The sequence below is a fragment of the Muscardinus avellanarius genome (assembly GCF_963383645.1).
Source record: "Muscardinus avellanarius genome assembly, chromosome: 3".
Taxonomy (NCBI): domain Eukaryota; kingdom Metazoa; phylum Chordata; class Mammalia; order Rodentia; family Gliridae; genus Muscardinus; species Muscardinus avellanarius.
Window position 1 is genome coordinate 33,201,345 of NC_137788.1, and position 21,398 is coordinate 33,222,742.

Sequence of the window (21,398 nt, forward strand, 5' to 3'; positions counted from 1 at the left end):
GTGAGCCACCACGCCCGGCTTGGGCACTGAAATTTTAATTTCGTATAATTTTCACCTGTCAAGAAATTCTTGCTTTGACTCCTCTCCCCACCCTCAACTATTTCAAAATGTAAAAACCATACTCAGCTACCGAATTGTCCAAAACAAGTGTGGCTGGATGGCCGGGGGTCAGTGGACATTTCTTCCTCGGCTGATTAGGCGATTAGGTCAAAATTTATATCCCCATCACGCCTCCAGCACTGGGTGTGCCCTGTTTACAAGCCCGCTCGCATTAAGGAGCACCTCTCGGCGAAAGGGATGCTAAGCAGGAGCCGGGATTGGCCGGCCGAGGCGCGAGTGGGCGGGGCCTGAGAGCCCCGCGCGGGGCGGGGCCGGGGCGGCGGGAGTGGGCGGGGCGAAGGCCGGCTTCCGGCGGAAAGGCGCGGGAGCAAGATGGCCACCTCCAAGCGTGTGTTGTACGTGGGTGAGCAGGCGGGCGCGAGGCGGAGTCCTGGGCGAAGAGCCCCCGGGTGGGTCTGGACGTGGGGAGTACACGTTTCGGGTGGGGAGGGCGACGAGCAGCCCTCCAGGCCGGGTCTGTGGCGGGGTTGCTTCAGGCCGTTCTCGGCCTGTGAGCCCGGGACGTTGCGATGATTCCCGCTTCCTTCTTTCTCCGCTAAGCTCCATCAGTGCCTAGAGGAGTGTTGGAGATGTTTATGGTCTTCCACATCTTCGCGCCCATTCACTTTACATTCACAGCAGTGAAAGCTCAGCCCCAGCCCTAAAGGAAGGAGTTTCTGGACTAGTTAGAAAAAGGAATAACCTCAGTACCACGGTTTGATAAGCGCTGTGGTGGGAACGACGCGATGACAGGGGCTTGGGTGCAAGAAGAAATAAGCCATTCTTCTGGATGGGTTAGGACAAACTTTCGGGATGCGGTGACGCCGGAGCTGATGAGCAGGAGGAGTTAGCGGGATAGCCAAAGTAGAGGAAAAGTTGTTTACTACGAAGGAGCGGCAACAGCAGAAGCCCAGAAGCATTAAATAGCTGACACCTTGAAGCAAGTGGGCCATTTTTTTTGGAAACCCAGGGAATTGGAGGAAGTTAGACAGGTGGGCAAGGTTCGGGTAAGAACCTTGTGTAAATTACGTAAGAGTTTGCATTTTGTCCCGAGGTCAGTGGAGAAACTTTTGAAGGGCTTTAGGCAGAAAAGTGACGGATTCAAATCGACAGTTCCCAAGGTCTTGTGCGCTTGACAGAAGGAATGGAGGTGGGGAGATTGCTTATGAAGCTATTACAGGAATCTTGGAGTTAGATGAGGGTCTGAGGAAAGATGAAGACTTTCATCTTATGGAGTGTGCTTCATAAGTGCGGGGGGTAATAGAAGAGAGAGGGGTGTTTATGTAACCAGAGGACTGGCTGGAAACACCTCTTTCCTTGGTTAACATGCTACCTGGCTGCAAAGACTTCTGCAAGAGTATTGAGAACAGTGGCTCAAAGGACAGGTGGCTTATTTGCAGGTGGGCTGGCAGAGGAGGTGGACGACAAGGTTCTTCATGCTGCCTTTATTCCTTTTGGAGACATCACAGATATTCAGATTCCTCTAGATTACGAAACAGGTGAGTTTTTCCCCCCACGTTCAGATTACTCCTATTAAGAAAATAATTAGAAAAAAAGTCACATCACAATTCCAAACGTGCATTCTTAGGCTAGATACGTAGCTCAGCAATAGAATGCTTGCCTAACAAGCATTCTAGGGATTCCATCCCTAGCACTGCTCCCCTCAAAAAGATTATTCTAAATAATGGTTGGTATATAGGGAAGTTCATGAGGGTGCCTCAGTCAGAATGACAGTGTGTGGGGGGAGTTGAACTAAAGGGCATCCTACCTCTGAGCTACACTCGCAACCCTGTGTTGCACCTCCTTCTTTCTTTCCTTCTCTCTTTCTTTCTTTTTGTGGTACTAAGGATGGAACCCATAAGCATTCTACCTCTGGACTGCACTTCCAGAACTGTTTTATTAATTTATTTATTCATTTATTTATCTGTTTATTTTGCGGTACTGGGGATGAGCCCAGGGCCATTCTACCTCCAAGCTATACCCCCAGCCCTATTTTTTTATTCTTCATTTTTGAAATAGGGTCTCACTGAGTTGCAAAGGGCCTCCCTAAGTAACTGAGGTTGGCGGTGAACTGAGATCCTCCTGTCTCAGCCTCCCAAATGGTTGGATTACAAATGTGCGTCACCATGTTTGACTTGTTTTGTTTTTTTATATGAAAAAAAGGTCTTGCTGTGTTACTGAGAGCCTCACTAAGTTGCTGAGGCTGGCTTCAAACCTGTGATCCTCCTGTCTAAGCCTCTCAAATACTAGGATTACAAGCATGCACCATCATGCCCAGCTTGCATTTTGTATTTTGAAGTTTCTGGGGGCCTTGCTAAGTTGCCAAGGCTGTCCTCAAGCCTGCAATCCTCCTGTGTTAGTCTCCCAAGTACTGGGATTACAGGCATGCGCCACTGCACCTCACTTTGGCAGTGATCTTGATGCAAAAAGAATATTCTGAAGCCATGTGGTTGTGGGATAAGACAAAGTTTTCAATAAACCAATAGGAATGAACTACATTGAGATCTGAACTTTGTTTCAAACTATCTGCTGGCTACATCATCACTTCTTCCTTGACAGCTGTGCTATTAAATAAGGTAGCAGGAAAGCTTGGTCCTAAAATGGGGCCTCTGCTTCTGCACACCTGGATAGGTTTTCCTTCAGTTTGTATTACGGTTACAGTTCACTTTTCTACTGTACCCCCCCCCCCCGCCTCGGAACTGGTGATTGAACCCAGGAGCATTCTACCGTCAAGCTACACCTCAGCCTTTTTATTTTTATTTTGAAATGGTCTCACTAAGTTGCTGAGGTTCTTGATAAGTTGAATGGTCCTCTTAAATACTGGGATTACAAATGTATACCACCATACCCAGCTCTACTATATCTTTATTGTTTTTTGTTTTTGTTTTTGTTTTTTCCATTTTGAGATGCTAGGAATCAAACCCAGGATCTCACACAGGTTAAGCAAGTGCTCTATTAGTGAGCTATTTCCCCAGCCCAAGAACACAACCCCCACCCTTGCCTTTCTCTGAGGATAGAACCTAGGGTCTCCTGCATGCTAGGCAGGTGCTTTATTGCTGAGTTAAGCCCCCAGCCCTGTTGTAGTCTTTAGGCTGGAGTTTTAGGCTCAGTTCTGTTGGCTTTGCATATGATTGTTAGCAAGGTCTTTAAACTCTCTGGACCTGGGGAATCTTTCTTTGCAATAACCATAAGTTTGTATTAATTTTCTAGTCCCTAGCCCTCTAGTCTCTGAACTCTGTAATGAATACCATTGTGTTTGGCTTTTCTAGTTTGATCAGCATTTGCCTGACATTCCTTATCGGGTTTTAGGATTCATGTTTTATACACAGTTGATGCTGAAATTACATATTTGGATGAGTAATTTAAGGGTTACATGACTATTTTAGTGTCCGTGCATGCAAAGATTAAAGTTTAAGTTTGACTTTGGCAGAAGAATTAAATGCTCACTTTTTTTTTCCTTATGTGGCACTGGGGATGGAACCTAGGGGCATTCTACTTTCCAAACCACACACCCCCAGCCCTATCTTATTTTTATTTTGAAACAGGATCTCGCTAGGTATTGAGAGTCTCACTACTTGCTGAGGCTGTCCTCAAACCTGTGATCCTTGTGTCTCAGCCTCCTAAGTACTGGGATTACAAGCATGCACCACCACACTGGCTTAAATACTCACTTTAAAGATTACAAATATAGCTCATTATTTACCTATGCTCACTAAAGTTTATTTTTGCTTAAAATGTTGTTTAAAAGGAATTAAAGAATGAAATTTTTTCTCCTTAAATAGTGATTGGGCAGAATTTCTGGTGTTAGGAGATGGCATGTAACTCACTTCGCTTTCTTTGTGACCGACCATTCTGTTTCTCCTTTTGCCCCACATGGTAATAACTTGTTTTTGACTTTCCTTTTTGTAGAAAAGCACCGAGGATTTGCTTTTGTTGAGTTTGAGTTGGCGGAGGTGAGAAAATTCTGTGCCTACCTATGTTTAGTAGTTGCTTTGTGTTATTGTAACTGATTACAAAGAAAGCTCTTATCCATTTGGGTAGGTTTCTGGCTTTGGCTGATAATTCCAGAGGATAAGAAATGCTATTTGACCAGGCGTGGTGGTGCACGCTTGTAATCCCAGCATTTGGGAGGCTGAGACAGGAGGATCATGGTTCGCAGATGGCCTCAGCTACTTAGTGAGGCCTTTTGCAATGCAGTGAGACCCTGTTTCAAAATGAAGAATAAAAAATAGGGCTGGGGGTATAACTCGGAGGTAGAATGCTCCTGGGTTCCATCCCCAGTACCACAAAAAAGAAAGAAGGAAAAAGAAAGAAAGAAAGAAAGAAAGTTATTTGAAGGAAAGCTTTTCTCATTTAATGTATTTTGTCTCATTGTCCCAGATATGAAATCCCTATAAAAACTTAAGTATATCAAAATAACACATAATATAATCATAGAATAACAATATGGTTATATTTTAATAACTATAATATTAAATAGTAATGTAACATATACATATATGCTCTGGATTATGATTTCTGACCAATTTTAACACACCTGTGTCACTTTCATTGAGATAACCCCAGAATTGAAAATGTGGGACTTAATGGGTTAATTAGACTGTGAAGTGTGAATAACATCTCAGACCTTCTGCCAAGGCCCAGCTCCTCTGGCTTTGCAGGTCTCTCCTACCACCTGTTCATTAAGGGTCCTTGTCTGGCAGTGCGATTACTTCTGATGCCTTTAGCTAGATGGCAGATTGGGGCACCAATAGCTCAAACGCTAGCCAAGATGTGGTCTTTCTTAGACGCACAGCCTAGGCAGGCGGTATAGAAGTGACTTTTTCCTGTGTCATGTGTTTAGACACAAAAAAGAATTCAGCTGCAAGCCTAACTTACACCTTGTCTTTCCCTGGCAGGATGCTGCAGCAGCTATCGATAACATGGTATGGCTGGGAATCCTCATTCTATCTGAAGATGCTTTTTGGTGGTACAGAGGGTCCTTGTGCATATAATTTTTTTATGAAACTCAGGGTTGTATGGAGAGGTAAAGATTGTCTTCATGTAGAAGTATTCACTGTGAATCAATCACTTGTAAAATTTTTCCTTGCTCAGAGAAATCTTTCCCCATAGAACAATAGTAGAAGTCCTAATTATTGTTGTTGGCCTCTCTCACTTGCTGCCCCATGTCTAGGATAACAAATTATGAACATAGTGCCAACTGATTGCACAGTAAAACTGCATATTTTGCAAAAGAGGCAGGATTTCATGAAGAGAAATTCAATGAGGATAATGCCAGTATGCCACAGTGCCAGTGACTAGAATGTCCTGGAAGAGACCTGGGGAACGACGATGCTGCCCAGTCTGTGTGCTCTCCTTCAAAGCCTGTACATCATTTTCATGTCAGATACGATGTGCAAATATGTCTTATACTGTTGATAGGATTTTGTTGGAAAAAATACTTCAAACTAATTGGCTGTTGTTATTTGTTTGTAGTATAAATCAGTACATACGTAAGCCTGAACAGTAATTGTAAGGAACTTATATTTCTATTACTTCTAGTTTCATCACAAAGTCCCAGTCAAATTTTTTTCACTTCTTAGCTTGAAATTTTCATCACTGCCTCAGTGGATTCACACATTAAGTGACCTTTCTTTGAGTAGTGAAGTTCTCCTTTATTCTTTGTTCTCTCTTGTTCACTGAACATAGTCCATAGCTCTCAGAGAGCAATGGCTTTTTTACCATTTCAAAGGTCATCTTGGCTTTTGACAGTAAACCTGGGTTCTGGGAAATATGACAACAGTTTAAGCAGCTGGATTTTCAATCTTTTCAGAATGAATCTGAGCTCTTTGGACGAACAATTCGGGTCAATTTGGCAAAACCAATGAGAATTAAGGAGGGCTCTTCCCGACCAGGTGAGTGGTGGCCACTTGCAGGTTCCCTGTTCTGACCTCCAGTTTGACCTTAGTTGCATTTTGTCCCAGTTCACTCTGAAGTAGGTGCTAAATGCTGCTTCCCGATGGACAAGGAAAGAGGATCATTCATATTGGTGAGGGTTATACTACCATGTCTGTGAGGAAACTTGGAACTTAGCAGCAAATCCAGAGTAATTGTTTCTGTTATGAGAGAAACTGTGCCTGGTCTCTTACCTTCCCGGTTTTCTCAGCACTCCATCCTGAGGTGCTTTGCTTTGGAACCAGCAAAGGCTTATTTTATTTTCCTCTGGCATAGTGTTTTTTACTTAGTTCTACTAAGAGCTGGACCTCGGGGCATTTCAAGTGGGAACTTTTCTTTTACACTTGGGGAGCCTCACAGGGGACTTCTCTGGCCAAAAGGGCTACATAGAATCATACCTTGTTGACCAGAACAGGGCTTAGCATTGGCTAATAGTTTGAATTTCTTCCTCCCTCCCTCCGCATCTCCATCCTCCCCCACCCCTTCTTTTTTTCAATATTGGGGATTGAACTCAGGGGCATTCTACCTCTGAGCAACATCCTCAGCCCTTTTTTATTTTTTTATTTTGAAATGGGGTCTCACTCAGTTGCTGAGGCTAACCTCCAACCTGTAATCCTCCTGTCTCGACCTCCCAAGTGCTGGGATCACAATGTGCACCACCATACCTGGGTAGTTTGAATTTCTTAATATCAGTTTGCATCTTTTCTTTCAGTGTGGTCAGATGATGACTGGTTGAAGAAGTTTTCTGGGAAGACTCTTGAAGAGAGTAAAGAGGAAGAAGGAGCAGAGCCTCCCAAAGCAGAAACCCAGGAGGTGAGAACAAGGGCTTTACTTCCAGAGCAGAGATTGGTGCTTCTTATAAGTGTCTTATATTTTTTTATGGAGATTTGCAAATATACAGCTACTAAAGCAGAGAGCATGGGTATTAAACTTGGTTCTTTGCCAAAGGAAGTGTTGAATGAAAGAAAAGGAGAAGCTGTGCGTTCCTAATCCCTGTGCTCTGCTCATGAACATCCTGGCAATGCTGGCTGATAGGGGGAACCCTGAGGTGTTCCTCTGTCCCCTGCCTGGCAGCCCCTCCTGCACCGAGCAGTCTGGTACCAGGCTCTCTGCCCTCACACAAGGGAGACAGGACACAGTAGTGGTACCTCCCCTTCAGCCTGTGCACAGGTTCAGGATTCTTCTTTCTTAAGAGTCCTGCCCTGGCACTTTCCCTGGTTCTTAGCACACCTCCTGACCAGTGTTTCTTGGACTTCCCCTTCTATGCGTTCTTGGTAAACATTGTCATTCTTCCTGCTTCCTTCTTATCTCAGTTTTTGTCTTTTCTTTCACCTGAATCAGTAGCAGTCACTCTGATTGTGTGCAGCCGTCCTGTGCCATTGTCTTATGTTATGATTCTAATGCTGAGCTTCAGAGATTTCCGCCTGCAAATCTGGGTGGTAAAGTTGCTGAAAATGGATTCCTCTGTTTTCTAACCATGTCTTCCTGTGTTCTCCATCTTGGTAATTTGCCACCACCCATCTACACATGACTCAAGACAGAAATTTGGTTGCAAAGCAGAATGCCTAATGTGGTCCCTTAGGTCTTCCCAGATCCTCTTCTAAGATAGAGAAAATACACTGTCATAGTTGCTAAGTGTGTCTCTGGAATCTCCCTTGAAGTTCTCCTTTTGCACCAACACTGCGGTCTAGCCCCTTGGTCCTCACTGGATGACTGCAGCAGCTTCTTCAGTTGTCTGTGTGCAGCCTTGCTGTCCTCCAGCCTTTCCTAAGGAGAGCTAAAGTGACCCACACACTGGCGCAGTTATTAACTCGGGCACACAGGCCCTCCCACTTCTCCCCAACACCTGTTTCACAGGCGCGTGCAGGAGGGCTTCTCCAGGTTCCCTAGCTACTTGTCTCTTCAGTCTGGTTTCCCACCTCTCAACAGAGCAGTCCCCACCAGCTGCTCTTAGTAAATGTAAACTGTTCTTTGTATTTCCATGAATATCTTTGCTTTTGTGCAGGCTACTTAATTGCCAATTGCCCTTTTCTAGGCATTAATTTCCATGAAGGTAGGGGCCTTGTTTTATGTATCCTGTTAGTAAAAATGTAAAGTAGGGTCATACGGTTACTAGCATGGATTTGAGGGGAAAGGTTGTTTAAAGTTTTAGCTTACTGCCAGCCACCTTGGTGGCCTTGGACTAGTTACACACTCAGTGCTGCTGTTACTGTGCTGCTGCTCTTAGCAGACACCAGTAGCAGTATCCAGTGCCCACATGATGCTCAGTGCATGTTTGTTCAGCTGGACCAAAAGCAAGGTAATGTTTGATTTTTCTCTTTGGAACAAATGTGGTGGTTATATTAAATAGCCACTTGTTATCTGCTTGTTCCTACCTACTTGGAGCACAAATCAAGGCCCAGGCCACCTCTATTGTCCTGTGCGAACTTAGGCCCGAGCAAGAAGGCTCCCTCTTGCTTCCATGTACCCAGCCTGTGAGAGTGCATACTAGGTGTGGAGGAGAGCTGTTGGTACCTGCAGCTCTCAGACCTTTGTCTAGCCTGCTCCCTGGAGTTGTGTTCTGGGTGCTCTCCTAGTTGTGGGGGCAGGCAGGGAGCTCTGTCTAACTAGCAGTTTCCTCTACACCTAGGGAGAGCCCCCTGCAAAAAAGGCCCGGTCAAATCCTCAGGTATACATGGACATCAAGATCGGGAACAAACCAGCTGGCCGCATCCAGATGCTCCTGCGTTCTGATGTCGTGCCCATGACGGCAGGTGAGTGGGGCCCGTGGCCATGTTGGCGGGAAGCTGAGCAGTGAGCCTCTCCAAGGTTTTCACTACCTCAGTTTTTGTCAGTGTTTCTTACCTGAGTGAATTGAGGTACATCAGACCCCAAGGTCTAATAACAGAATAGTCCGGCAGGCAGGAAGCTATTTTAAGTGCTGGCTTACTATTTTTTAATAATAGTTTTCTTAAATACAAGCAAATTATATATTTACAGTTAAAGAATAGAATACCAGCCAGGTGTGGTAGGTAGTGCACACCTGTAATCTCAGTACTTGGGAGGCTGAGACAGGAGGATCACAGGTTTGAGGCCACCCTCAGCAAATTAGTGAGACCCTATTTCAAAATAAAAAATAAAAAGGTCTGGGGGTGTGGTTCAGAGGTAGAAAGCCCCTGAGTTAAATCCCTCCCCCAAAACAAAAGAGAAAAAGCAGAGAAAAAAGAATACCAGAATACATATATCTCAAAAATAATTACATCTAGTCCTATGCTGTAGAAATGACTAGTGTTATTTTAACAACTTCCTCATTTGTTAAATATTGACTTTTATTTACTTTTTAATGCAAATTTTTGTTGTTTTCAAGACATATAAAGTCAGTGTCTCAAAGCTTATTTTGAAAACTAGCAGCCCTGGTGCTGCCTCCGTGCCCTGCCTCAGGCAGCATCACTTGCTGCTCTGTAGAGGCAGCTGATTTCAGCTCTTCTCAGTTGTTTTGGTTTTGGTTGTTGCTTCTATATTGGTAAATAACAGGTTTCTATTTCTACTTTCTGATTTTTTAATATTAGACATTATATTTTGATTTTCTGCTTCAGAAGATAATTAGCTTTTTTGGGGGGTGCTGAAGTTTGAAGACTCAGTACCTCAATTTTGTGTGTGTGTGTGTGTGTGTGTGTGTGTGTGTGTGTGGTACTGGGAATGGAACCCAAGCACATTCTATCTCCGAGCTATACCCCCAGCTCTATTTTTTATTCTGTATTTTGAAACAGGGTCTCATTGAGTTGCAAAGGCCCTCACTAAGTAGCTGAGGCTGTCTGCGAACCGCAATCCTCAGCCTCCCAAGTGCTGGAATTACAAACATGCACCACCATGCCCTGCTAGTACCTCAGTTTAAAGGTACCCAGTACCAATAAATTTTCTATCTTTGAATTTTGGAACAGAGTCTCTCTCCATTGCTGATGGTGGCCTTGAACCTGCAGTCTTCCTGTTTTAGCTTCCCAAGAACTGGAATTGTAGGTATGGGCCACATGCCTGGCTAGGAATTAACTTTTTATTTTTATTTTTTTGCAGTACTGGGGATGGAACCCAGGGGCATTCTACCTCTGAGCTATAACCCCAGCCCTATTTTTTTTCTGGGTACTGGAGATGGAACCCAGGGGTATTTTACCTCTGAGCTATACCCCAGACCTATTATACTCCCAGACCTATTTTCTATTTTATTTGAAAACAGGGTCTCACTAAGTTGCTGAGAGCCTCACTAAGTAGCTGAGGCTGGCTTCTAACCTGTGTAGTCCTCCTGTCTCAGCCTCCTAAGAGCTTGGATTACAAGCGTGCACCACAACGCCCAGCTTATTCTTTTTTTTTTTTTTTTTTTTTTGAAACAGGGTCTCAACTGAGTTGCAAAGGGCCTCACTAAGTAGTAGCTCAGGCTGTCTGTGAACCGTAATCCTTCTGTCTCAGCCTCCCAAATGCTGGGATTACAAGCGTGTGCCACCACACCTGGCTGTTAACTGGTTGTGTGTGTTACTGCAGATTGAACTAGGGGTATTCTGTCTCCAAGCGTGTGTGTGTGTGTGTGTGTTACTGCAGATTGAACTAGGGGTATTCTGTCTCCAAGCGTGTGTGTGTGTGTGTTACTGCAGATTGAACTAGGGGTATTCTATCTCCTAGCTACTTCCCAGCCCCATTTTTATTTTTAAACAGGGTCTCACTAGGTTACTGTGAGTCCTCAAACTTTCAATCTTCCTGTCTTAGCCTCCCAAATACTGGGATTACTGGCATGTAAACCATGCCCATCTGGATTTAGCTTTTTAAAATCCCCTTCTGAGCCAGGTGTGGTAGCTCAGAAGGATTATAGTATTATAAGTACTCATAATCCTAGTACTTGGGAGGCTGAGAGGAAAATTACAGATTCGAGGCTAGCCTTAGGAACTTAGACACTATTTCAAAATTAAAAAAAAAAGTTGGGGGTATAGTTTGGAGGTAAAATGCCCCTGAGCTCAATCGTCAGTACCAAAAAAAAGAAAAAAACTCCTCTTACAAGTCATGATGGCACATGCCTGTAATCCCACATGAGGGTCACAGGTTCAAGGCCAACCTGAGTAATTTAGTAAGACTCTATCTCAAAGTAAAATTTTAAAAGGCTAGAGATATAGCTCAGTGGCAGAGCACTTGCCTAACGTGTGCGCCTGGGTTCCATCTCCAGTGTCACAAGAAAATGAAATCCCCTTCTGTGCCCCCGTCTTGCCTATGAGGTTACATAATTTTTGTTAGGTCATAGATTCCTTTACCTCTATAAGCATCATGTAACTTCCTTTCATGCCTACCACTTTGTTTGCCTGGAATTGATAATTGCCTGTGTTTATTCCTGATTCTCTCCCAGACTGGAGGCTCTGTGTTCAGCTGTCTGCCATCTTGGTGAGAAGAGATGGAGACAGGCTGAAAGTATTAACGCTTACTCTGTAAACTTCCATTTAATCTTCATTTGTCATTATACCTCAACCTTCAGCCGTGTGTAGGGTGCCCCACTCTAGAAGCCTTCTGCTTCAGCCCATCAGAGAAGGGAACTTTCTTGGCTGCCAGGTCAGAGGAGGGGCAACCCCCAGCTGTAGAGTTAGGAGAAGATCTTAGGGGTTAACTGCTTCCTTAAGCAAGGTTCAACCAGATTTTCCTTTTTTGGGGGAGGAGGATAATGGGGATTTGGCCCAAGGGCATTCTACTTCTGAGGTACACCCCCCCCCCATTATTTATTTATTTAGTGGTACTGGGGATTGAACCCAGGGGCCTTTACCTCCCAGCTACTCCCTCAGCCCTATTTTATTTTTATTTGGAAACAGAGTCTCACTAGGTTGATGAGGGTCTCAATACTTGCTGAGGCTGTCTTTGAACCTGTGATCCTCCTGTCTCAGCTTTACAAGTACTGGGATTTCAGGAGTGTGCCACCATGCCCAACTTTTTTACTTTGAAATGATCTCACTAAGTTGCCGAGGGTCTGCTAAATTGCTGAGACTGGCCTCAAACCTGGGATCCTCCTCTCTCAGCCGCTCAAGTACTGGGATCACAGGTGTGGGCCACGGTGCCTGAATAGATTATTTTTAGAATTACCATCACACTTGTATCAGAGCTTTTGGAGTGTAAATTGAGTTGAGTTGCTTTTTGGCTTTTAGCAGCTGAGGATTCAGCTTTCTCAGGGTTGCTTTATTTTAGTTGTGACTCATCTGTATTCTAGTTTTCAAGATTTTGTTGCTATCATCTTTCCCTTCCTCCTTTATTTTTTGGGCATTTTAAAGTATCGTAAGCAGCATTCCCAGTAGTAATGTGTGAGGGTTCCAGTTCTCCACATCTTTAGCAGTTGTGAAGTGATCTCATTGTAGTTTTGATTTCCATTTCCCTGATGACTAATGTTGTTGAGCATCTTTTTATAAGCTTATTGGTCATTTGTGTATCTTACTTGGGTTTTGCCATTTAGTAACTGGGATATTTGGTCCTTTTGTTGTTATAGAGGTTTGTTATATATGTGAATATTGAACCTTTATCAAATATGCCTTGCACATACTTTCTCCCATTCTTTGGGTCGCCTTTTACTCTGTTAATAGTGTCCTTTGAAGCCGGGCATGGTGGTGCACACTTGTAATCCCAGTACTTTGGGAGGCAGAGACAGGAGGATTGCGGGTTTGTAGCTAGCCTCAGCTACCTATGCCCTCTGAAATATAGTGAGACACTGTTTCAAAATAAAAGAATAAAAAGTAGGCCTGAGGGTGTAACATAGAGGTAGAGTGCCCCTGGGTAAGTGTCCTTTGATGCACATAAGTTTGTTTGGTGTGTGTGTGTGTTATTGGAGACTGAACCCAGGGACATTCTACCTCTGAGCTACACCTCCAGCCCTTGTATTTTTTTTTTTTTTGAAACAGGGTCTCACGAAGTTATGAAAGGCCTCACTAAGTTGCTGAGGCTGGTCACGAACCCGTTATCCTCCTGTCTCAGCCTCCCAAGTACTGAGATTACAAATGTGAGCCCCAGTGAGCCCCACACCTGGCCAAGTTTTTAATTTTTATAATATCTAATTTATCTCTTGTTCTTTTGTTACCTATGTATTCAGTGTTGTATTTAAGAAACCATTGCTGCCAGGCATGGTGGCATATACTTGTAATCCTAGTACTTAGGAAGCTGAGAAAGAAGGATCACAGGTTCGAGGCCAGCCTCAGCAACTTAGGTCTCTCAGAAACTTAGTGAGACCTGTTTCAAAATAAAGAATAAAATAGTGATGGGGGTGAAGCTCAGGGCTAGAATGCCTCTGGGTTCAACCTCCTGTACTAAAAACAAAATCATTGCCAAATCCAAAGTCATGAAGATTTGCCCTGTGCTTTTTTTGTACGATCCTTGGGTTTTCTTTTCAGAGATCACTTTGCCACCAATTTAGTGTGGTCTGGGGAAGCAGCAGAGCTATAATACATGCATCCACTTCTCCTTATCTGCTGAGAATGCCCGCTATTTCTTTATGAGATGACTATCACAAAGGTTTATAATGAACATTTATTTAAAAAAAAAATACAGGTGGACACAGTGGCACAAAGCCTGTAATCCCAGTAATTGGGAAGCTGAAACAGGTTCAAGGATAGCCTTAGCAATATAGCAAGACTCTCAGCAACCTATCAACACCCTGCTTAAAAACAAAAAATTTAATAATGGGGTGAGAGTGTAGCTCAGATTTAGAATGCCCTTAGGTTCAATCCCCATTACCACCAAAAAATAAATACAGTGACCCTTCCTATCCATAGGTTCTATATCTGTGATTCAACCATCCCAGATAAAAATTATTTGGGGAAAAAAATTGCATCTCTACTAAACATATTCAGACTTTTTGTCTTATTTTTATTCCATGGGCCTAAACAATATAATTTAACAACCATTTACATAGCATTTATGTTGTATTAAGCATTATAAATACTCTAGAGATAATTTAGGTATGCAGGAGGATGTGGATAGGTTATGAGGGATGTGAGCATCTCCAGATTTTGATATCCACAAAGGGTCCTGGAAGCAAGCCCATGTGGATACCAAGAGATAACTGTATTAGACCAAACACTGATTTTCAGAGGTTTTGTTTGTTGTCTTATTTTGTCTTGTCTTTTAACCTCAGCACCCTTTCCTTTCTCAACCCCAGAGAATTTCCGCTGCCTGTGCACCCACGAGAAGGGCTTTGGCTTCAAGGGCAGCAGCTTCCACCGCATCATCCCCCAGTTTATGTGCCAGGGCGGCGATTTCACAAACCACAACGGCACTGGGGGCAAGTCCATCTACGGGAAGAAGTTTGATGATGAAAACTTTATCCTCAAACACACGGGCCCAGGTAGGGCCGCCGGGGGCTTGGTGAGGCATGAGGCTGGGCCAGGGCGGATGGCTGCGCTGGCTGAGGGGCCTGCCCTGCTAGGGTGACTTTGCTTGCCTACATTCGTGTAATAGCCATCCCCGTGTCCACACCTATTAGCTTAGCTTAGATTCGGTGGTCTGCCAATGTCGGCTCTGATGCCTTCAACATGTCAGACTAACCTGTTAAAATCTCAGTGATTGTCCCCGTACAGCTAGAGGAAAACAGAATTCTACTTATTGGTTCCGCTTGAGATTTGTGACTGCATTCTGACCACACCTCCTTAGCTGGTGCTCAGTTGCCATCAGGGATGGCCATCCCACATCCGTCTTCACTCACAAGGCTTCTGCTGATATCATACGTACCTCATCTGACGCCTCGCTCCCTGCCGAGGCCACGCAGCCTGTTGCCAAGGCCAGCCCGCCACTGTGGCTGGAGCCCGTCCCTCTCTCCTGCTGAGGCTGCAGTGGCGGGCTGCTGGCTTTTTAGATGGATGCTGGTTCCTATAGGAAAGCTTCATCCTTGGACTCTTGTTTTCCAGGTTTCTGGTTTGTTCTTTGGCATTTTACCTCCAAGCGACACCCCCAGCACTGTTTTTTATTCTCTATTTTGAAACAGGGTCTCACTGAGTTCAAAGGTCCTCACTAAGTAGCTGAGGGTGTCCGTGAACTCTGATCCTCCTGTCTCAGCCTCCCAAATGCTGGCATTACAAGTGTGCACCACCACGCTTGGCCTTAGCAAAGCTTCTTGAAAAAGTGGCACAGACTTCTGCCTTCGTTCTCTCTGAGCCCTTGAGCGGGGCTGTGACCCAACCTCGTCAGTGAAGCCACTCTTACCAGAGACCACAGCAGCCTCCATCTTGCTGGTGGCCAGTTTGGGGGCCTCAGCCTCTTCTATCCCCTGCAGCATTTCATAGTGCCATCCCTGTGCTGTTTCAATCTTTCTTTGCTTTGTTGGCAGGACTTCTCCCTCTTACAGGTTTCTTTTTACCTGATTTTTTTTCTGTCTTTGCCATCTCTGTGTCCTGACCCTTAAAGGTTGAAGAGGCTCAGAGCTCAATCTTTATTTTTCCATAGAAACCTGTTCCTCCAAGGCCTTCTTTTTCTTGCTTGCTTGCTTTTTTATTTTATTCTATTTTTGTGATACTGGGGATTGAACTGAGAGGCATTCTACTTCCAAGCTATACCCCCAGACCTTTTTGTTTTGTTTTGAAACAAGGTCTCACTAGGTTGCTGAGAGTCTCATTACTTGCTGAGGTTTTCCTTGAACTTGGGATCCTCCTGTCTCAGGCTCCCAAGTACTAGAATTATAGGTGTGTACTTCCACGCCTAACCAAGCCTCCTTTTTCTGATAGTTTTTAGTTATCCTCTTCACTGTGCTGTATTGAAGTTCCTAGATGATCTATCCTAACTGCCCACAAAGAGTTATTTTAAAAATCAGTCCAAAACTTTGGACTTATTGTACAATAGAATTAGGGTTGGTTTTTTTTGGTTTTTTGATTTTTGTTTTGTGGTCCTGGGGTTCCTGGAAGCCCTTCTACCTCCAGGCTACACTCCCAGACCTATTTTTACATTTTTATTTGGAAACAGGGTCTCCTAAGCCAGCGCGCGCTGCTGGCTTCGAACCTGCGCGATCCTCCTGTCTCTGCCTCCCAAGCGCAGGGATTACAAGCGTGCGCCACCACGCCCGGCCTTAGAATTAGGTTTTTAGTGCGGGTAATAGTATGTTTTTTCAACTATACCAGTAAACTAGCAGAACATTTGAAATACCAAGAAGATATGAGACAATCCTTGAACAATTCTTTATTACTAGGGGCTTTGCAGAGTTCCAGGCCCCCACTTATAAATGCTAATAGTACCCACAATATTTCTGACACTCAAAAACAAATTCCAATGTATAAATAGTCCCTAGCGACAGAACCAACACCCCCCCACCCCCGAGCTGCTGCCCTGGCAGTCACGGCCTCCCCAGGACTTCCCCCAGATCTCCGAGTTGTTTGTCTACACTTGAGCCTCCAGGCTGATCACTCCTTGCTTCCAGCCCCGTGGCCCGCTGCCTGCCCGAGGCCTTCATGGGCCCCTCACGGCACAGGCAGCTCTCATTCTTCTCTCCCAGACGCTTCCTCCTCATCGTCTCTGTCTGAATCAACGACACCACTGTCCACCTGGCCGCCTGGTCAGAAACACAGGGCTCGTCCTCCACACCCGCTGTGTCACCATATGTTATAGCCATCTGTCTTCAGGTCCCTTCCTGGGTGCACACACAGGTGCACACACATTCTCTTATGTGACTGCTTTCGCTTTCATGCTCGCACAGATGTCCCTGTCACTGGGCTTCACTGTGTCTTAGTTGTCACAGCACAGCACAGTTTTTTGTTTGTTGTTTGTTTTTGTTTGTTTGTTTGTACTGGGGATTGAACCCAGGAGTGTTCTGCCTCTGAGCTACACTTGCAGCCCAATTTTATTTTATTTATTTATTTATTTATTTATTTATTTATTTTGGTGGTACTGGGGATGGACCCCTTCTACCTCTGGGCTACACTCCCAGACCTTTTTTATATTTTTATTGGGAACAGGGTCTCTTAAGCCAGCAAAGCTGGCTTTGAACCTGCCCAATCCTCCTGTCTCCACCTCCCAAGTGTGGGGATTACAAGCGTGTGCCACCACGCCTGGCTTATTTTTATTTTTGAAACAGGGTCTCATTAGGTTGATGAGTGTGTCACTACTTGCTGAGGCTATCCTTAGACCTGTGATCCTCCCATCTCAGCCTCCCAAGTACTGGGATTACAAGCGTGCACCACCATGCCTGGCACAGTCATCTTTTAAATAACGTTTTCCACTGATGATGAGATCCAGCAGGTTGGGACTGTGTTTTGCTCACTAGTTTTTTAGGGTACTATGCACTTAATAGTTGTTGAGTAAGTGAAACAATGGAAGGACACGAGTCTAAAATGATTGACACGGCCCTGCTCCTCTGTCACCAGTGAAGGACGAGGTGGTCACACCCCAAGGCCTGTGTGGCCCAGAGCCTGAACTGCCTGCCGAGGGCTGGCAGCTGCACAGACGTGCTTCAGGGGCCATGAGCCGGGCAGAGGGAGCTGACGTTGTTCTCCCCCACAGGCCTCCTCTCCATGGCCAACTCCGGCCCGAACACTAATGGCTCCCAGTTCTTCCTGACCTGTGACAAGACAGACTGGCTGGATGGCAAGCACGTGGTGTTTGGGGAGGTCACCGAAGGTCTGGATGTCCTGCGGCAGATCGAGGTAGGTGGCCGGAGGGTCCCTCCTCGCGGGCCCTAGGCGCACAGCCCCATGGGAGGGCGGAGAGCACGCTCTGGCGGGGAGGCTGGTAGGACTGCCTCTGCTCAGGCTCCGTGTGTGGTGGTGCCCTCAGCGACTCTCGAGTCTCCTTCCTCCCTTCCTTACGTCTCTTCTGTTCTTCCCGCAAAGGCCCAGGGCAGCAAGGACGGGAAGCCGAAGCAGAAGGTGATCATCTCCGACTGTGGGGAGTACATGTGAGGAGCCTCCTCCCTGCCTGTCTGACCCGCCTGTGTGCCCAGGAAGGAGCCTCAGCAGCGAGGGAGTCTTGTGTGAAGCCAGTGGCAGCACTCGTGGCTGGACCTTTCTCAGGGTCCTCCTCTAGGCTGGTTCCAAGCGTGGCTGTGGGCCTGGAGCCAGCGCAGGTGCCACCTCCCCACCATGCACAGCTGCGCCCGGCCACTGCCTTCCCGCCTGCTGCTGCTGCCAGGGTTGGTGTGGGGCCTCCTGGGGCTCCTGGCTGGGTTCTGTGCCAAAATAAACCCTGGTATCTTATACCACTGCCTCCAATGAGGTTCTGGCAGTTGTCAGAAATTGCATCTATGGCTAAGCTATCCCATGAGGCAGGCAAGTGGACAGGCCTAGCACCAACCCCAAAGCTTTCTTTCCTTCCTTGGGCCAGTTCTTAGATCCTAGGTGATAAGTCTTACCAGATGTCCTTGTCAGACCATGTCAGGAAAGTCAAAATCAAAGGTAGCATAACATTTTCTGTCTTCCGCTGGCCGCAGTGACACATGCCTATTAGCTCAGCTACTTGGGAGGCTGAGGCAGGGGTACCACACATTCCAGGCCTACCTGAGCAACTTATTGATGTCCTGTTTTAAAAAACAGGGCTGAGCATGTAGCTCAGTGGTAGAGCATCCCTGCTTTCAATCCTCAATACAGTAAAATTTTTTTTTTTTTACTGTTTTCTGCTGCCTGTGCTTCTAAACCCTTGCTGCTAGCCTTGTAGCCAGCGGGTTACTGATAAGCCTCAATGGTTCACTTATTACTTCTCACTTTTATTCCATAAATTTTAAAATTATACTTTATAACTCAGTGTTTTCTCTGTGCAAGGTACTCTGCTTATTACTTGTCAGGACACAGCCTATCAGCAAACCATATAGGCCTAATCCAGCCCACTGCCTGTGTTTGCGAGTAAAGTTTTATTGAAACACAACCACATCTATTTGTTTGCATATTGTCTATGGCTGCTTTCTCACTATAGCAGCAGAGTGGAGTAGTTGGTGCAGACACTATGTGGTCCCTATATTTGTTAGAGTTCTCTAGAGAAACAGAATCAATAGGGTATTTGTGTATGTATATAGAGAAAGAGATTAATCTTAAAGGATTTGACTCATGCAACTGTAAGGACTGGCATACCTAAAATCTGCAGGGCAGCCAGTCAGCCTGCAGACCCAAGAAGACATTGATGTTGTAGCTCAAGGTCAGAAGCAGTCAGGAAACAGAATTTCTCTGGTAGCCATAATCTTTTTCCTCTTAAGGCTTTCAGCTGATTAGGTGAGGCCAATACACCTTATAAATATTAATCTGCCTTGCTCCACTGTTTTAAGTTTTCATTCATATAAAAAAAATACCTTCAAAGCAATATCTCTGCTGCTGGGTTCCATGGGTACCATGACCTGGCCAAGCTCCTTATGCACAGGCCAGACACAAGCATTAGGGCAGGCAGTTTTTGTTTTGTTTTGTTTTGTTTTTGTAGTACTGGAAATTGAACCTAGGGGCATTCTACCTCTAAGCTATACCCCCAGCCCTATTTTTCATTCTTTATTTTGAAACAGGGTCTCACTAAGTTGTGGAGGGCTTCAGTAAGTAGCTGAGGCTGGCCAAGAATCTGTGATCCTCCTGTCTGAGTCTTCCAAGTACAGGCTTTACAAGTGTGAGCCACCACACCCTGCTAGGGCAAGTATTTAAAGCTGGGGACGACATCACTGACCTCAGAAACCAAGAGATGCCAGGTGTGGTGCCACATACTATAATCCCTATAACTTAGGGGGCTAAGGCAGGAGGATCATAGGTTGGAAGCCAGCAAGACCCTCAAATTTAGCAAGACTCTCTCAAAAAAAATAAAGGGCTAGGTGTGGTGCACATGCCTGTAATTCCAGTACTTGGGAAGCTGACACAGGAGAATCATAGGTTCAAGGTCAGCCTCAGCAAGTAGTGAGACTTTTAACCTAGTGAGACCCTGTTTCAAAATAAAAATAAATAGATCGGGGGGTGTCATTCAGAGGTAGAATACCCCTGTGTTCAGTCCTCAGTACCACAAAAAATATATATAAAAAATTAAAAGGTGTTGGGGATGTAGCTTGGTGGCAGAGCACTTGCTCAGCATGCACAGCATCCTGTGTTCAATGTTCAGTACAAAAGAAAAGAACCAATGTGTATAAAGAAGTTGGCAGAGGAGCTGGGCATGGTAGCATACATTTGCAATCCCAGTACTCGGGAGGCTGAGACAGAAGGAGTGCAGGTTGGTGGACAGCCTCAGCTACTTAGTGAGGCCCTCTGCAACTTAGTGAGACCCTGTTTTAAAATAATAAGCCAGGCATTGTGGCTCACGCTTGTAATCCCAGCATTCGGAAGGCAGAGATCGGAGGATGGTGGTTTGCGGACAGCCTCAGCTATTTAGGCCCTTTACAACTCAGTGAGATCCTGTTTCAAAATTAAAAAGACTAAAAAATCTAGCGCTGGCAGTGTGGCTTGGAGGTACAATGCTCCTGGGTCCCATCCCCACTACTGATAAAATAATAGCCAGACATGGTGACTCATGCTTGTAATCCAGTACTTGGGAGCCTGAGACAGGAAGATCACAGGTTCATGGCCAGCCTCAGCAACAGGTGGCTCTCCACAACTTAGTGAGAGCCTATTTCAAAATAAACAAAATTGGATTGGGAGTATAGCTCAGAGGTGGAATGCCTCTGCATCCATCCCTAGTAACCACAAAAAAGAAAGGAAAAAAAAGGAATTAGCAGAGCCACCACCAATGAAGGCAAAGACCAGGAGTGTGTGATCCATATCTGCCTGCTGGGGTTTACTCTCCAGTGGTGAGATTGCCACCCCAGACTCGGCTGTAAGTCATAGCAGCCTCACAGCACCCTCCCAGGAAGGAAGCAGGGCACAGGTTTAGTGGTAAAAATGGAGTCTTGTAGCCGGGCATGGTGGCGCACGCTTGTAATCCCAGCATTTGGGAGGCTGAGACAGAAGGATCATGGTTTGAGGACAGCCTCAGCTACTACTTAGGCCCTTTGCAACTCAGACCCTGTTTCAGTATAAAGAATAAAAAATTGGACAGGGACTTTCGCTCAGAGGTAGATGTCCCTGGGTTCCATCCCCAGTACCCCCCCCAAAAAAAAAAGTCTCGTGGAGTTGAGGTGATGGGAACTTAGAGAGACATGTTTTCAAAAAATAGTAACAGGGAAATTCTCACGATGTAAGAGTAAAAATTATATCATTACAATAAAGCAGGAAAGCACATTACAAAGCAACTTATATATTATAGTATGCCCCCAAGTAGTAAAATTGTCTATAATATGTAAATGTATTTATATGTATGTATATATAATTGTATGTGTTTGTGGCACTGGGGATTGACTTTTGGGCATTCTATCTCTTTTTACATTTTTTTTTTTAATTTTGAAAAAGGGTCTTGCTAGGTTGCTGAGTTGTATGTGTATTTTAAGGAAAAGACCTAGAAAAGTGGCCAGA

At 45.2% G+C, this 21,398-nt stretch overlaps 1 protein-coding gene across 3 annotated transcripts in view; it reads left to right on the plus strand.

Moving 5' to 3' along the window:
- Positions 1 to 432: 432 nt before the first annotated feature.
- PPIE (peptidylprolyl isomerase E) overlaps positions 433 to 21,398 on the plus strand; it is a gene marked incomplete at both ends in the record, with an annotated part of 29,627 nt that continues 8,661 nt past the window's right edge. Inside the window, 10 exons of one of the 3 annotated variants that reach the window (XM_080692264.1) lie at positions 433 to 463; positions 1,500 to 1,598; positions 4,009 to 4,052; positions 4,998 to 5,024; positions 5,912 to 5,993; positions 6,746 to 6,846; positions 8,663 to 8,786; positions 14,177 to 14,362; positions 17,500 to 17,642; positions 17,829 to 17,897. In XM_080692264.1, the coding sequence (XP_080548390.1) occupies positions 433 to 463; positions 1,500 to 1,598; positions 4,009 to 4,052; positions 4,998 to 5,024; positions 5,912 to 5,993; positions 6,746 to 6,846; positions 8,663 to 8,786; positions 14,177 to 14,362; positions 17,500 to 17,642; positions 17,829 to 17,897 (906 nt within the window). Of the gene's footprint in view, positions 464 to 1,499; positions 1,599 to 4,008; positions 4,053 to 4,997; positions 5,025 to 5,911; positions 5,994 to 6,745; positions 6,847 to 8,662; positions 8,787 to 14,176; positions 14,363 to 17,499; positions 17,647 to 17,828; positions 17,898 to 21,398 lie in introns of those variants that run through there. The other 2 variants (XM_080692265.1, XM_080692266.1) reach the window with 2 other exon arrangements.